Source organism: Trichechus manatus, unplaced genomic scaffold (assembly GCF_000243295.1).
Source record: "Trichechus manatus latirostris isolate Lorelei unplaced genomic scaffold, TriManLat1.0 scaffold00016, whole genome shotgun sequence".
In the NCBI taxonomy this organism is placed as follows: Eukaryota; Metazoa; Chordata; class Mammalia; order Sirenia; family Trichechidae; genus Trichechus; species Trichechus manatus.
In genome coordinates this window covers 521,110-537,201 of record NW_004443952.1, presented here as the reverse complement: position 1 = coordinate 537,201, position 16,092 = coordinate 521,110, and the positions used below count along the sequence as shown (strand labels likewise).

General features: G+C 36.3%; 1 protein-coding gene across 1 annotated transcript in view; it reads right to left on the bottom strand.

The window, feature by feature from the left end:
• The window catches only part of MEGF9 (multiple EGF like domains 9), a 143,546-nt gene that overhangs the window by 9,901 nt on the left and 117,553 nt on the right, over nucleotides 1-16,092 (bottom strand). Inside the window, exon 4 of the mRNA XM_004372118.2 lies at nucleotides 8,167-8,310. Coding sequence (XP_004372175.1) covers nucleotides 8,167-8,310 — 144 coding nt within the window. The remainder of the gene's footprint in view (nucleotides 1-8,166; nucleotides 8,311-16,092) is intronic.

Sequence of the window (16,092 nt, the reverse complement as noted above, 5' to 3'; positions counted from 1 at the left end):
GAAAACGATAAAGATCATGGAAGGAAAAAATAGGGACAACACTAGGAGCCATAATACATGGCATAAACACAATACAAACCATAAGTAACAATGCACAAGCACCAGAAGAGAGACTAGATAAATGGGAGCTCCTAAAAATGGAACACTTAATGCTCATCAAAAGACTTCACCAAAACAATAAAAAGACAACCAACAGACTGGGAAAAAAAATTTGGCTACAACAAATCTGATCAGGTTCTAATCTCTAAAATCTACAAGATACTGCAAAACCTCAACAACAGAAAGACAAATAACCCAATTAAAAAATCGGCAAAGGATATGAACAGGCACTTCACTAAAGAAGACATTCATGTGGCTAACAGATACATGAGGAAATGCTCACAATCATTAGCCATTAGAGAAATGCAAATCAAAACTACAAAGAGATACCATCTCACCCCAACAAGGCTAGCAGTAATACAAAAAACACAAAATAATAAATGTTGTAGAGGTTGTGGAGAGACTGGAACACTCATACACAGTTGGTGGGAATGTAAAATGGAACAACCACTTTGGAAATCGATTTGGCGCTTCCTTAAAAAGCTAGAAATAGAAGTACCATAGGATCCAGCAACCCCATTCCTTGGAATATATCCTAAAGAAACAAGAGCTGTCACACGAATAGATATATGCACACGCATGTTCATTGCAGCACTGTTCATAATAGGAAAAAGATGGAAACAACCTAGGTGCCCACGAACGGACGAATGGATAAACAAATTATGGTATATTCCCACAATGCAATACTACACAACGATATAGAACAACAATGAATCCGTGAAACATGTTATAACATGTAGGAATCTGGAAGGCATTATGCTGAGTGAAATTAGTCAGTCCCAAAAGGGCAAATATTGTATAAAACCACTACTATAAGAACTCAAGAAAAGGTTTAAACAGAATAAAACATTTTTTGATGGTTACGAGGGTGGGGAGGGAGGGAGAGCGGTATTCAGTAACTAAATAGTAGACAAGAATTATCGTAGGTGAAGGGAAGGACAACACACAATACAGGGGAAGTCAGCACAAGTGGACTAAACCAAAGCTAAGAAGTTTCCTGAATACAACCAAACACTTCAAGGGACAGAGTAGCAGGGGCGGGGTCTGGGGACAATGGTTTCAGGGCATATCTAGGTCAATTGGCATAACAAAGTTTATTAAGAAAATGTTCTGCATCCCACTTTGGTGAGCGGCATCTGGGGTCTTAAAAGCTAGCAAGCGGCCATCTAAGATGCATCAATTGGTCCCAACCCACCTGGAGCAAAGAAGAATGAAGAACACCAAAGACACAAGGAAAATATTAGCCCAAGAGACAGAAAGGGCCACATAAACCAGAGACTCCATTAGCCTGAGACCAGAAGAACTGGATGGTGTCCAGCTACCACAATGACCGCCCTGACAGGGAACACAACAGACAGTCCCTGACACAGCAGCAGAAAAGTGGTGTGCAGAACTCAAATTCACCTAAAAAGACCAGACTTAATCGTCTGACTGAGACTAGAGGGACCCCGGAAGACATGACCCCCAAACAGTTAGCCTAAAACTAAAACCATTCCCAAAGCCAACTCTTCAGACAAAGATTAGACTGGACTATAAGACATAAAATGATACTCATGAAGAGAGTACTTCTCAGCTCAAGTAGATACAGGAGACTAAGTGGGCAGCTCCTGTCTGGGGGTGAGATGAGAAGGCAGAGAGGGACAGGAGCTGGCTGAATGGACATGGGAAATCTGGGGTAGAAAGAAGGAGTGTGCTGTCACAGTATAGGGAGAGCAACTAGGGTCACATAACAATGTGTGTATAAATTTTTGTGTGAGAAACTAACTTGAACTGTAAACTTTCACTTAGAGCACAATAAAAAAAAAGTTTTTCATGTACAGATCAACTAGACTTCAAGACATGATACACAAAGCACTGCCTCATGTTCCACTCCTTCCCCCTTTTACTATGTTTCTACCATTTCTAAGTAGTTCCTTGATCGAACAAGTTTTAACATTTCTGTACCTCTTCTCATAACAATCCCTTTATCTGAAATATCCTTCCTTTTCCTGTCCATCTGCTAAATGCCAACACGCATCACAAAACTCAGCTTTTATATCACCTTATCTCTGAAGCCTTTGCTGATATTCCCCCACTGCAGACAGAGAGTAATTGTTCCCACTTTTTTGCATCCACTGTAGTACATAAATCCATGATACGGCACTGCGCTTACTTGTTTGTATGTTAGTCTCTCCATTAGAAACTGTGAAGTCTGGGAGCATTAAACTATTCGAATTGACTTGGTACTTCCTACCCCTAGTCTACTGTGTGAGTTCAATATGTGGTTTGGAATGCATAGATGCCAAATTGGACTTGTCAAGTCCCTGTTCAATCCTTGGCATTGATTTCCTAACCACCTCTACCCAGGTACATTTCTAGTTGCCCAAATCCACAGTTTTCAAGGCCCATTTCAAATGTCACCTTCTCCATGAAGAGTTTTCTATATCTCCCTCTAGGATCCTCCCTCTCCTAAACTCTCATAGCACTAGTTTTGTACTTCTGACCACTTTTCACCTGAGTTACAGTTATCTCTGCTTCTACAACACGAGCTCCTGAAGGTTAGGAACCAAGTCTTCATTCTCTTCTCATTATCCAAAGTACCTAAAATAGCGCTTGCACATAGTAAATGGTCTCTAAGCATACTGGATTTGTTAAAATGCCTTTTAAAAAGCCAACTAAATAAAGGCTAAATATAAAATCAATGGTATAATCGAAAAATACAGTACGTTTAAGCAAGTTACATGATGTTATCATGTCAGATTTAATTTTTAGCACATCTTTCCCTGATATAAAGACTAATTTGAAGATTACTTTTTTGAACATGGATTCTAATAAGACTTGTAGGCCACTTAGAGTTTTAAAATAACAGTTTAGATCAGAAAAAAATGTATTATTATTGTCAATTCATTTACAAAATAAAATAGGTCTAATGTATAATAATTTCATGATTAATACTTTTTCCTTTAATGACATTTCTGGTAACCATTAGATACTACATAAAAATATTATAAAGTCAAGTTATCCCTCAGTTGAAATAAAATAAACCTAATATAAAATAACTGAAGTCAATAAAACAATAAGGCTTTATATTTGAATAACCTTTCATATATGTTAAGTAGAAGGTGTACCGGGACTAGGAATCAGGAAAAATTAATTCTAGTCCCAGTTCTATTATTAAATAGCTGTATGACCATGATCATAAAGAGACTGAACTCAGTGGTTTTCAATTTTTTTTTTTTTTAAGTAAAGAACATTCCTTCCCACTCCAAATAAAATTTTGCTCATTATCCAATATGTAAAAAAGATAAGTGCTGTTATGGTTGAAGGAAGAGATAGAAATCTGGAACCTCCTTCTATTCCTCTCACCACTCACTCTAACTAAGATGAAACCATGAGGCAACTCAGAGTAAACCTAGGGTTCTCAGGAATACAATATAAAACCATTGGACTAAATGCTCATACCAGCTCCAATCTTCTACACAAGTGATTTTTTCCAAAAGTTTTTCTGATCCATAATTTTGTTTACCTGGGACCATTCTTAAAAGCCTCAGAATGACATCTACATTTTCCAAAATCTGTACTAAAAAACTTTGATGTCTCTCATGGATGGAACTGTGTCCCCCTAAAAAGTCTGTCAGCTTGGCTGGGTCATGATTCCCAGTATTATATGACTGTGTAATCTGATGTAATTTCCTTATGTGTTGTAAACTCTATCACTATGATGAGGTTATACTGATGACATCTACAAGATTGGATAGTGTCTTAAGCCAATCTCTTTTGAGATATAAAAGATAGAAGTGAGCAGAGACACATGGGAACCTCACACCACCAAGAAAGCAGTGCTGGAAGCAGAGCGTGTCCTTTGGTCCTGAGGTTCTTGCGCTGAGATGCTCCTAGACCAAGGGAAGGCTGATGCATCACAAGGACTTTCCTCCAGAGCTGACAGAGAGAAAGTCTTCTCCTGGAGCTGATGCCCTGAATTTGGACTTGTAGCCTACTGGATTATGAGAGAATAAATTTCTCTTTGTTAAAAGCCATCCACTTGTGGTATTTCTGTTATAGCAGCACTAGATGACTAACACAATGCCCAAAACCTTCAGTAAAAAGAAAAAAAAGTAATCACCTTGAAAATAGATAATCTGAGGGTGGGGAGGGTAGGGAGTTATTCTTGGGACAGGTTGGGGAACACTGTATGAAAGTAGAGATGAAACATCGTTGGCCAGGTATGGTTAATTAATGACAGTGGGTGATGGGTATAGTAGATTGATTATATTCTACTTTTGTACTAAAAAAAAAAAGTATACCACCAAGAATATTGTATACCACCACTCATCTGTCAGTTTGTTGTACTGTGGTGGCTTTCATGTTGCTGTGATGCCAGAGGCTATGCCACCAGTATTTCAAATACCAGCAGGGTCACCATGGTGGACAGGTTTCAGTGGAACTTCTAGACTAAGACAGACTAGGAAGAAGGATCTGGTGATCTACTTCTGAAAAAAATTGGCCAGTGAAAACCTTACAAATAGCAGCATAACATTATCTGATATAGTGCCAGAAGATAAGGCCCTCAGGTTGCAAGGCACTCAAAATACAACTGGGGAAGAGCTGCTTCCTCAAGGTAGAGTCAACCTTAATGATGTGGATGGAGTAAAGCTTTCGGGGCCTTCAATTGCTGATGTAGCATGACTCAAAATGAGAAGAAATAGTAGCAAACATCCATTAGTAACTAGAACGTGGAATGTACGGAGTATGAATCAAGGAAAATTGGAAATTGTCAAAAATGAAATCAAACACTTGAAGATCGATAGTCTAGGCATTAGTGAGCTGAAATGGACTGGTACTGGCCATTATGAAATTGGACAATCATACGGTCTACTATACCGGGAATGACAACTTGAAAAGGAACGGTGTTACATTCACTGTCAAAAAGAACATTTCAAGATCTATTCTGAAGTACAATGCTGTCGGTGACAGGATAATATCCATACGCCTACAAGGAAGACCAGTTAATACCACTATTATTCAAATTTACACACCAGTCACTAAAGTCAAAGATGAAGAAATTGAAGATTTCTACCAACTTCTGCAGTCTAAAATTGATCAGTAATTGATAATTACTGATGATTGGAACGCAAAAGTTGAAAACAAAGAAGAAGGATCAGTAGTTAGAAAATACGGCCTTGGTGATAGAAATGACGACAGAGATCGCATGACATTCATTCCCATGTAGCATGGAACACCCTTCTTTTTTGCCCCACCATATCCTACACATACATTTGCTATCTTTAATGCTTAATTTATGTGTTTTTCTCTCCCTACTAGACTGTAAACTCCTTTAGAACAAGGGTCATTTTTCATTCTTTATATCTTTGCATCTCCTGCCTAGCACAATGGCAAGCACACACTAGGTGCTCAATAACCATTTGTGGAATAAATGAATGAATCTATCAGACCTTCCTATTAAAAGAGGAGTACTTCAGTTCCCATTACCAGGTGTGGTAACCAACTTTCAAGATAACCCTTAATAATCCCCATCTCCTGGTATTCACACCCTTGTGTAGTCTCCTCCTACACTGACTAGGGTGGACACAGGTAATCAAAAGGACATTGAGATAATGATATTCTATGATTTCAGAGGCTAGGTAATGAAATACACTGCAGCTTTCATCTTGATCTTTGTTGGATCACTTAATCTAGGGAAGGCTAGTTGTCATGTTGTAGGACACTCAAATAGCCCTACGGAGAGGTACACATGTTGAGGGATCAGGCCTTCTTGGAAGTGGATTCTCCATTCCCAGTCAAGCCTTCAGATAACTGCAGCCCTGCCTGACCTCTTTTTTTTTAATTTATTTTTATTGTGCTTTAAGTGAAAGTTTACAGTTCAAGTTAGTTTCTCATACAAAAATTTATACACACATTGCTATGTGACCGTAGCTGCTCTCCCTGTACTGTGACAGCACACTCCTCCTTTCCACCCCAAATTTCCCGTGTCCATTCAGCCAGCTCCTATCCCTTCTTGCCTTCTCATCTCACCTCTGGACAGGAACTGCTCATTTAGTTTCATGTATCTACTTGAGCTAAGATGCACTCTCTTCACGAGTATCATTTTATGCCCCATAGTCCAGTCTAATCTTTGTCTGAAAAGTTGGCTTCGGGAATGGTTTCAGTTGCGGGCTAACAGAGAGTCCGGGGGCCATGTCTTCTGGGGTTCTTCCAGTCTCAGTCAAACCATTAAGTCTGGTCTTTTTACTAGAATTTGAGTTCTGCACCCCACTTTTCTCCTGCTCCATCAGGGGCTCTCTGTTGTGTTCCCTGTCAGGGCAGTCATTGGTGGTAGCTGGGCACCATCTAATTCTTCTGCTCTTAGGCTGATAGCCTGGGGTTTATGTGGCCCTTTCTGCCTCTTGGGCTAATATTTTCCTTGTATCTTTGGTGTTCTGCCTGACATCTTGATTGCAACCTCATAAGAAACCCCAAGCCAACACAAGCAACAAAAGAATAGATAAATATAACTTTGTCAAAATTGAAAATGTTTGTGCTACAAAGGATACCATCAAGAAATTCAAAAAACAATCTACAGAATGATAAAAAATATTTTCAAATCAATATATGATAAGAAACTTCTATCTAGAATATATATATATATATATAAAACTCCTTCAACTCAATGATAAAAAGAGAAATAACCCAATATAAAAATGGGCAAAGGATCTAAATAGACATTTCTCTAAGAAGATATATAAAAGGCCAATAAGCACATGATTAGCCATCAAGGACATGCAAACTAAAATAGCAATGTGATACCATTTCACTCCCACTAAGACAGCTATAATATAAAAGATATAATAACAAGGGTTGGTGAGGATGTGGAGAACTTGGAACAATGCTGGTAGGATTTTAAAATGGTACAGCCACTTTGGAAAAAATCTGGCAGTTCCTAAAAAGGTTAAATATAGAGTTACCATATGACTCAGTAATTCTACTCTTAGGTATACACCCAAGAGAAATTAAAATATATGTACACACAAAAAGTTGTACATGAATGTTCACAGTAGCATTATCCATAAGAGCCAAAAAGTGGAAACAACACAAATGTCCATCACCGATGACTGTATAAATAAAATGTGGTATAGCCATACAATGAAATATTATTCAGCAATAAAAAGGAAAGAAGTATTGATATACATTATAACATGAATGGATTTTGAAAATACTATGATAAATGAAGAAGTCAGTCACAAAAGGCCACATATTGTATCATTACATTTTTATGAAATGTTCAGAGTAGGTAAATCCATACAGACAAAAAGTAGGTTAGTGGTTGCCTAGGGCTGGGGAGTAGGTGGTGTGGGAAAAAAGGGAGTGACTGCTAATGGGTACAGGGTTTTTTTGGGGTGAGGGTTATGGAAATGCTCTAAAACTGATTGTGATGATAGTTATACAACATTGTGAATATACTGAAAACCACTGACTTGTACACTTTAAATAGGTGAATTATGTGGTATGTGAACTATATCTCAATAAAGCTATTATGAAAAGGAAGAAAAGCAGGGAGGGAGGGAGGAAGGGAGGAAAGAAGGAACCCCAAACCAGAACTATCCGGCTAAGCTGCTCCCAAATTCCTAACAGAAATGATGGGTGAGAAAAAATGTTTATTGTTTTAAGCCACTAAACTTTGGCATAATTAGTCATGCAGTAATAGATAACTAAAACACAAGCAATAAATGAGAGTTAACAATATTTGTAAAATTACTTTATAGACACAATTTATCAACATTATTTAGTACCCAGGAAGAATGAATTAGTGAATGTAACCATTAAATAGGTAAGTAATTAATGTCTGGATCAGAAGCTTCCCATTTTCCTCGTCTTGAAGTTCTTGTATTAACTCATTATGTTGCTTTTTAGAAATTTTAAGTCTCATTTAACATATTTATTTGGATTAGATTGTAAGGCAAATCTTTGCTGTTTTTATAACTCCCTTTCACTTACAGCATCCATAACTTTATTTATCAACGCCATTTATCCCTATTGATAACTGATTCACTATTTTTTCCCCTAAAATGAAGATTTAGAGAAAGGCCTTACTTATGATGCAACTGCCTGTAGATGTCACTGCTGAACAAGGGCAGCGAAGACATTCTTTAGGAGCATCAGGACTCTGATAAAATCCTTCTTTGCATTCTTCACAGTGATCCCCTTTGCTATTTCCCTGGCAGTTTAAACAAGCACCTAAAAAAAAATATATACATATGTAAAAAAGTTAAAGATTAACTCTGAAAACATACAGTAATTGTCAAAAACCATGCCTACAACAAAAGATCAGACAGAAAAAGTGATAGGATAGTCTAGTTAAATAACTGAACTAGACCTATACGTATGAACATGTATAAACCTTAAAAACACTGGTTGGAAAAACCAAATTGCAGAATGATACATACAAAAGGATAATAGTTATGCAAACCTACACTAAGCAATACTAAGTATATGGATACACAATACACTAAGCATATGCATACATATATGTGTAGTAAAAATTAAAATGTACTCTGAGAGAGTATAGGCAAATTTTATGCTCTGCTTATCTCTGTGGAGGGAGAGAGAAAAACAGGACTAGAGAGGAAAACAAAGCAGATCCCATCTTTATTTGAAATGTTCTATTTCAAATATATAACTATACACACATATGTATAAATATGAAGCAACGTGCAAAACTGTAATATTAATTCTGGGTGTGGGTACGTGGAATTTGTTATATTATTCTCCATTTGCTTTTACGTTAAAAAATTCAAAATCAAAATAAAACAAGTTAATAAAGAAAATTAAAAGGAAGGAGACAAGCAAAGTTATGTATTTTATAATACTCCTTTGGTACTCTATTAGTAAGTTAGTAAGGATATTCTACAGGTACTGAAGCAGCATGACATCTGAAAACAGGAAATGAGAAAGTGCAGTGTAATTTACATTGCTTCTTTAAGGGGCCACAGAGATTCAAAGCGACACCTAGAATTACTATTATAGAAATAAGGGAGTAACCTCTCTACATGGAAATCTAGGAAGATGATGAAATTTTCCACGATAAGCTAAATACAGTTCAAGATAAAACTATAAACAGTTTCGTTATTTGATTTCTATTTCTTACTAGTGAAATCATTACAAAAAAGAGAAGAGAAAATGAGGCTGAGAAATAAAATGGTCTGACAACTGGAGCCAGATTGAAAAACCAAAAGGAATGAAATGTTACTAACATACATGTCAAATCTCAATTCTTAACTGATTACAGTAGAATTCCCCCCAAACTTCATGAACTTAACAGGAAAGACACCATCAAAACTTTATTATGTGAATATTTAACTTTGAATTAAATCAAATTTTCAAGTAAATATTATCATTTTTATTCATATAATTTTTCAAGGCCCGTAGTATATACTCATAGAGTCATAAACACTTGGGAACTGGTTTCTATCCAGACCTTCTTATATCCTGGTCCCTCTTTAACTATGTATCTTTGAGATATTAAAAATAACTGGAAATTACAGACTAGGATATTGTAGATTTTGGTAGTAATAATAAAATAATCTTAAATGCCAAAGTGCTCTACAGACTGAAAAAGTCAACACCATATTATGTGTAAAAGCAATCTACCCACTCTCCCCCTACTAAACACGTTCAATGGAAATATTTTCTAAGAATTCTGATAAGTGCTAAACTTTAATATAAAAATACCTCAAAAAAGCTAACAGTTCCATAACAGATTATAGATGTTTGGTGCAGGATGCATTCCAATAACATGCCCTTTGCCTGTGACTAATGCAGCAAGAAAAGGCCATACTGCTACAGTTATTAAAAAATGGTAATATACACATACTTTTAATACTTTGCACCTTCAAAACAGCACATATAATGCTACTAGGCCCACATGCTTATTATTATTATTATTATCACTATTTTGGATAAGATCCCAAGCCTTTATGCTCATCACAATATAGTTCACTCTCTTCAGCCATTTATATTAGAATGTTTTGAAATTTTTTCCAGAAGAATTTCTTACTCCTATTTATTTTCACCATGCCCTACAATGAGAAGTCAATGAGAAAAAAGTAACCCACTTGGTAAATATATTATCTCAAAAATAAAAATGAAGTGATGATAGTTGTACAACTTGTAAACATAATTAAAGTCACTAAATTGTACATCTTGAAAATGGCAAATATTTTGTTATATATATCTCGACCACCATAAAAAACGAATGCAAATATAATACGCAAATTAATCGCATAAAACTCATCAGTTCTTAAAATGCATCACTTTTACACTGCTTTAAAAATAGCATGCACATGCACAAAGCTATAGAGAAAGAAGATTGATGCATTAAGAAGATAGACTGGACATAAATACACCAAAAAGCTAACAAAAAGCTAATAACAGTGGTCTTTTGAGTGTTTTCCCCCCTTGAATTTTCAAATTGTCTTTAGTATGTACGTATCACTTTTATTTTTTATTATCTTGATTTTTTTCCTGATTACAAAATTAATACATTGTAAAATATATCACATACGTATTGTAAAATATTTCAAGAACTCAAGCAATCTCAAAACATTCATGAGGAAACTTCAAGCTAATGAGTGATTTTTATAATAAAAATAAAGACCATAAACTTTACAGTCCATGTACGTAGAAACAAATAATGTGAATTTGTTTTTCCGACCACCAACAACTCTTTCCTGAGAGTGAGCATAGCATCAGAAAAATGATATGAAATTTTATGCCAGATCTGAGTTCTAGTCTCAGTTAAACTTCTCACCAGCTATTTGACCTCAGGCAAATAGCTTCTCTGAGCTCTTGCTTTTCTAGTCTGTAAAATGGGAGAGTATGTGAATACAGGTAGATATAGGCAGTCCCCAATTTACGGCATATTTGAGTTACCACAAACCAGTGATCAGAACCGTCAGGAGGGGTGGGGGTGGGGTGGTTTGGCTTATATAACATGCATATAACTGGAAAAGCAGGAAGCGCTGATGTTGAAGCTGTAAGTTTATATGTAATGTTTCCAACCCCCAAAGACAAATAAAGATCGGATTTATAAAGACACTGATAATAAAAGGCAATAATAATGAAAACTAAAAAAAAAAAAGAAGTATTCAACTTACTTCAGAACCAATTTATGCTGGAGTCATTGGAACAGAACCTATATTTCAAAGGGGGAAAGACTATGCCTCTATTTCTCCATCTACAAACTGAGAAAGCTGGACTAGATGAGATGTAAGATCCCTTTAAAATATAAAATTCAGGGACTTCCTTTTTTAATAAATGATATATATACCCAAGCTACAGTTTAACTTTGTTCATTATCCACTGCCTGGAATGATACTGCCGTAAAATTCTCATTCTCTTTGCTGAAAGATGGCCAAAGGGGTGGATTACAAAAAAAAAAAAAAAAAAAAAACAAGTGAGTGTTTTCTGAAGATGATCTCATGCTCCTTGGCTATGCACCTCAAAGATCTGGTAGGAGTAACCAAGAAAAGAACAGACCAAAGAAAAGAATGCAGGGTTCCTTTCCAACCGAATTTTGGGATGATTTGAAAATGTAAATTGCCACCTGTAAAAAGCCTCTTCCTTATTTATTTTGCCATTTCATACTTTATATATAAACCTGTCAGAAATACAGCAATGTACTTTGTTGTAGGAGGTGCCTGATCCTTTCTGCAGAATGTAAAGCAAAGTTTAACCTATCAAACTGAACGAGGGCCAGTATGGTTGGGCCTAAGTGAACAAAGGAGAGAGTAACAAAAGATGAGGCCAAAGAGAAAGGCAGGAGCCAAAAAATATAACATTATGTAGGTCCTGGATAAAAGTTTAACTTTTATTTCAAGAGTGATGGGAAGACATTGGAGGATGTAAGCACGGGGATAACATGATCTCATTTTACATTTTGAAACGATCACTCTGGTTGCTATGTGGAGAGTGTGGACTGTGGTGGTGGAGGGGAGGCTGGCGGGAATGACAAGAGATGAGGCAGAGAGATCAAACGAGAGGGTGTCAGAGTAGTTTAGAGAGATGATGGTGGCTTGGGCAAAGGTGACAGCAAAGAAGGTCATAAACAATGGTTAGATTCAGGGTGTTTTCTGAAGGTAGGGCTGATAGAACCTGTTGATGGATCGGATATTTGCACTAACAAAAAGAATAGAATCAACTATGACTCTTACGCTTTTGGACTGAGAAACTGGGTTGGGGTAACCAAAATGAAGAACACTGGAGGTAAAGAAAGGCTTAGGATATAGGATAAAATAAAGAATTGTTTGGGATATGTTAGGTTTATGATGCCAATTAAGGCAATGAAGTAAAGATATCAAGTGGACTGTTGGATACTTTAGTGTGCAGATCAAAGGAGAAATGTAAATCTGGTAAACAGCACATATATAACCAGTTGCTGTGAAGTCAGTTTGGACTCACGGCAACCCCATGTGTGTCAGGGTAAAACTGTGCTCCATAGGGTTTTCAGTGGTTGATTTTTCAGAAGTAGATCACCGGGCCTGTCTTCTGAGATGCCTCCAAGTGGACTCCAACTTCTCAGTTTGCAGCTGAGTGTGTTATTTCTTTGCACCACTTAGGAACTCCAACACATATATAAATGTCATTTAAATTAAATCCAGGGGACTGAATGAAATTACTTAGGGAGAAAATATAGGTGGAGAGGAGAAACATGTCAAGGACTGAGCTAGGTGACACTCCAATGCTTAGAGATTGAGTAAGGAAGCTCTAGCAGATCTGACTATAAAGAAAAAACTAGTGATATAGGAAGAACATCAGGAAAGAGACATTCTGAAGTGAAGGAAGTCACTGGGGAATAAAGGAGTGATCAATTCGGTGAAGTTACTGAGGTCAAATTACTCATCATGGAATACAATGCACACATGAAGGCACAATTGAATTCTTCAAAAAAGATGTACTATATGAACATTAAGTTCTAGTTTAAAAAATAATAGTTCTCACCCACATCAATTTTAAAGGAAATATATGCTCAATTTTAAAAAAATCTAGAAAATACAGAAGAGTAAATAGAAGACAATCACTGCAAAAAAATCACTAAGACTTTGAATACTTACCCTTTAAGTCTTTCCTTATATAGAGAGGTTTGAATTTTGCTTTTGTAATAGTGTATTCATATGGCACATGTCATTTTATATCCTGCTTCTTTCACTTTCCCATGTTATTATGTATCATTCTTTAAAACATTTTAATGGCAACATTAAATAACAGTTACCAATAATTGGTGATGACGAGCAAGGCACTGCATTGAGGGACTTACATATATATTGCATTTAATCTTCACAACAACTCACTAAGCAGTTACTGTTATTATTCCAAATTTACAGATGAAGAAGCAGGTTAAGTAACTGGAACAAGGTAAAGTCCAGATTTGACTTTCTGTGCTCTTAATCACACATTGTCAAAATAACATAATTAATTTACTTCTCTATTGTTAGAAATTGCTTTTTCTAATTTCTTAGGATTATAACTACCACTTTGGTGATCTTTGAAGATAAAGCTTCTTATGAATTTAGAATTACTTCTTCTGTTTATATTCCCAGAAATAGAATTACTAGATCAAAGAAGTATTTTTAACACTTTGATACATATTGCTAAATTGCTTTCCAAAACGATTTTTCCCAATATATTTTACCATAAAAAGATTACTTTAAAAACACAAAGGTATAGAAAAAGACTAGAGAGGCAAAAAAAAGAATAAAGAAAAAGGACTATGAAATTATAGTAAGTGGCCACCAGAGGGCAACCGTCTCACAGCACTGTTGAAAAATTAACACTGGAAACAAAAGGAAAGACTGATTTTATATAAAGCTTTCAGTTTTAAATCAAGTATTTGCTTTCCGTCATGTTAAATTCCACTTCTATTATATTTCTAAACAGAGAAACCAACAGGAATTCACTTAATTCATTACTAGTTGCTTTTAGAAATCATAACCACGAAAAAGGATTTCTTTTGCTTTAAATGTATTATCTCCAGAGCAAAGACAGGTTAGGCTTTACTTGACATTAGAGAAAGTTGCCTAATTGCTACAAGGAAAAGTAAAAGGGAGAACCAGCAATGTAGACTGCTTTCTGGTACTGTCAAAGATCTATGGGGCAACTTAATTTGACTCAGTATGATGAAGCATTCCTGTTGTCACCCAAGATTGAAACTAATTTTTCCTCTGTATGCTTTTCCACTCATTTACTCATCAAACATTTAGTGAGGACTTACTATGCATCAAGCTCTGTGCTAGAGATTGCGTATACTGTGGAGAATAAAACTGATATTGCTCCTGCCCTTATGGAACTTAAACAACATGATGAGTGAGTCATTCATGACTCATAATCACACAAATAAACATAATTACAAACTGTGATAAGAGCTATGAAAAAAATACAAGTGTATATGCGAGTATATAATAGAAGAATTGCCATTTAGTCATGAGCATCAGGGAATGCTTTCTAAGGAAAAAAAAAAAAATCCAAAGCCATTGCCAACGAGTCGATTCCGACTCATAGTGACCCTATAGGACAGAGGAGAACTCCCCCATAGTTTCCAAGGAGTGACTGGAGAATTCAAACTGCCGACTTCTCGGTTAGCAGCCGTAGCTCTCAACCACTACACCACCAGGGCTGACCTTTAATTGAAGACCTGAAGAAAGAATAAGATTTAATAAGGCAAACGGATAAGGGTGGGATCTCTTTTAGGCAGAAGAGATCAGGTACAAGAGCCTAGAGACAAGAGAACATAGCTCATTTTTAAAATAGAAGCCAATGTGACTGGATCACAGACAGTAAGGAAAAAGAATAGCATGAGATAAAATGGGCAAGAAGGCAGACCAAATAATAATAATCATACAATTTCTTCTAAGTCAATTTTTTTCACCATCGAGAATTAGAACAAAGTACAGGTATCCCTCGCTTCCTAGAAGTTTGCTTTACGCCACTTCACTTTTACGAAAGACCTACGTTAGTACCTGTTTTCACTAACTGAAAGACGTTCAAAGAGGATTTTCGCTTTTAGGAAAAAAGGGAAAAAGCAGATATAGTATTTAGGGTCTGTTTGCAGTGAGCCGTTAAAGAGGCAGCGCACACCCTGAGCGGCTGAAGTGGCGTCACCAAGCTCCTTCCCAAGGAACTACAGTCAGCCTCTCAGTACCAAGCAGCCATAGCTTTGAACTGTGTTTGTAAGCATCTGTGCTTTACCTCGATTTACTGTGTTTATCCCTTAGCAAGATGTGTCCTAAGGTATCAGAAAAGCCTAAGAGAGCTCGTAAGGGTTTTATGTGTTATTTGCTATGGTTTGGTAGGTTATTTTTTGGGTCTGGGAATGCTAAAAAAATTTTCCCACATAAATTAATGGTAATTGCTTCTTCGCTTTACACCATTTCAGCTTATGAAAGGTTTCATAGGAATGCTCTACTTTTGGATAGCAGGGTAAACCTGTACAAACGTTCAACTCAGATTTTTCCAGGGCACTTTTAATTTCAAATATTCTGTTACTCTGCTCTCATACAAACACTGTACTTGTCATACTACTGTGTCTTGATTTTTTATTTATTTATTTATTTATTGTACTTCAGATGAAGGCTTACAGAACAAATAGTTTCTCATGAAATAGAAGTACAAATGTTGTTTTCTGACATTGGTTAACAACCCCACAATATATCAACCCTCTAACTTCTCAACCTTTTTTTTTGGTGAAAATACACACAGCCAAAGATACACCATTTCAAAAATTTCTACATGCACAGTTCAGTGACATTCACTACGCTCTTCCAATCTGCTGTTATTCTCACTTAAGATGAAGGCTTACAGAACAAAATAGTGTCTCATTTAACAGATACTACACATGTTGCCCTATGACAATGGTTAACAATCTCAAAACACATCAACAATATCCTTACTCAACCTTGGGTTCCCTATCACCAGCTTCCTTGTCCCCTTCTGCCTTCTGGCCCTTGTCAATGGACTCCTGTACCT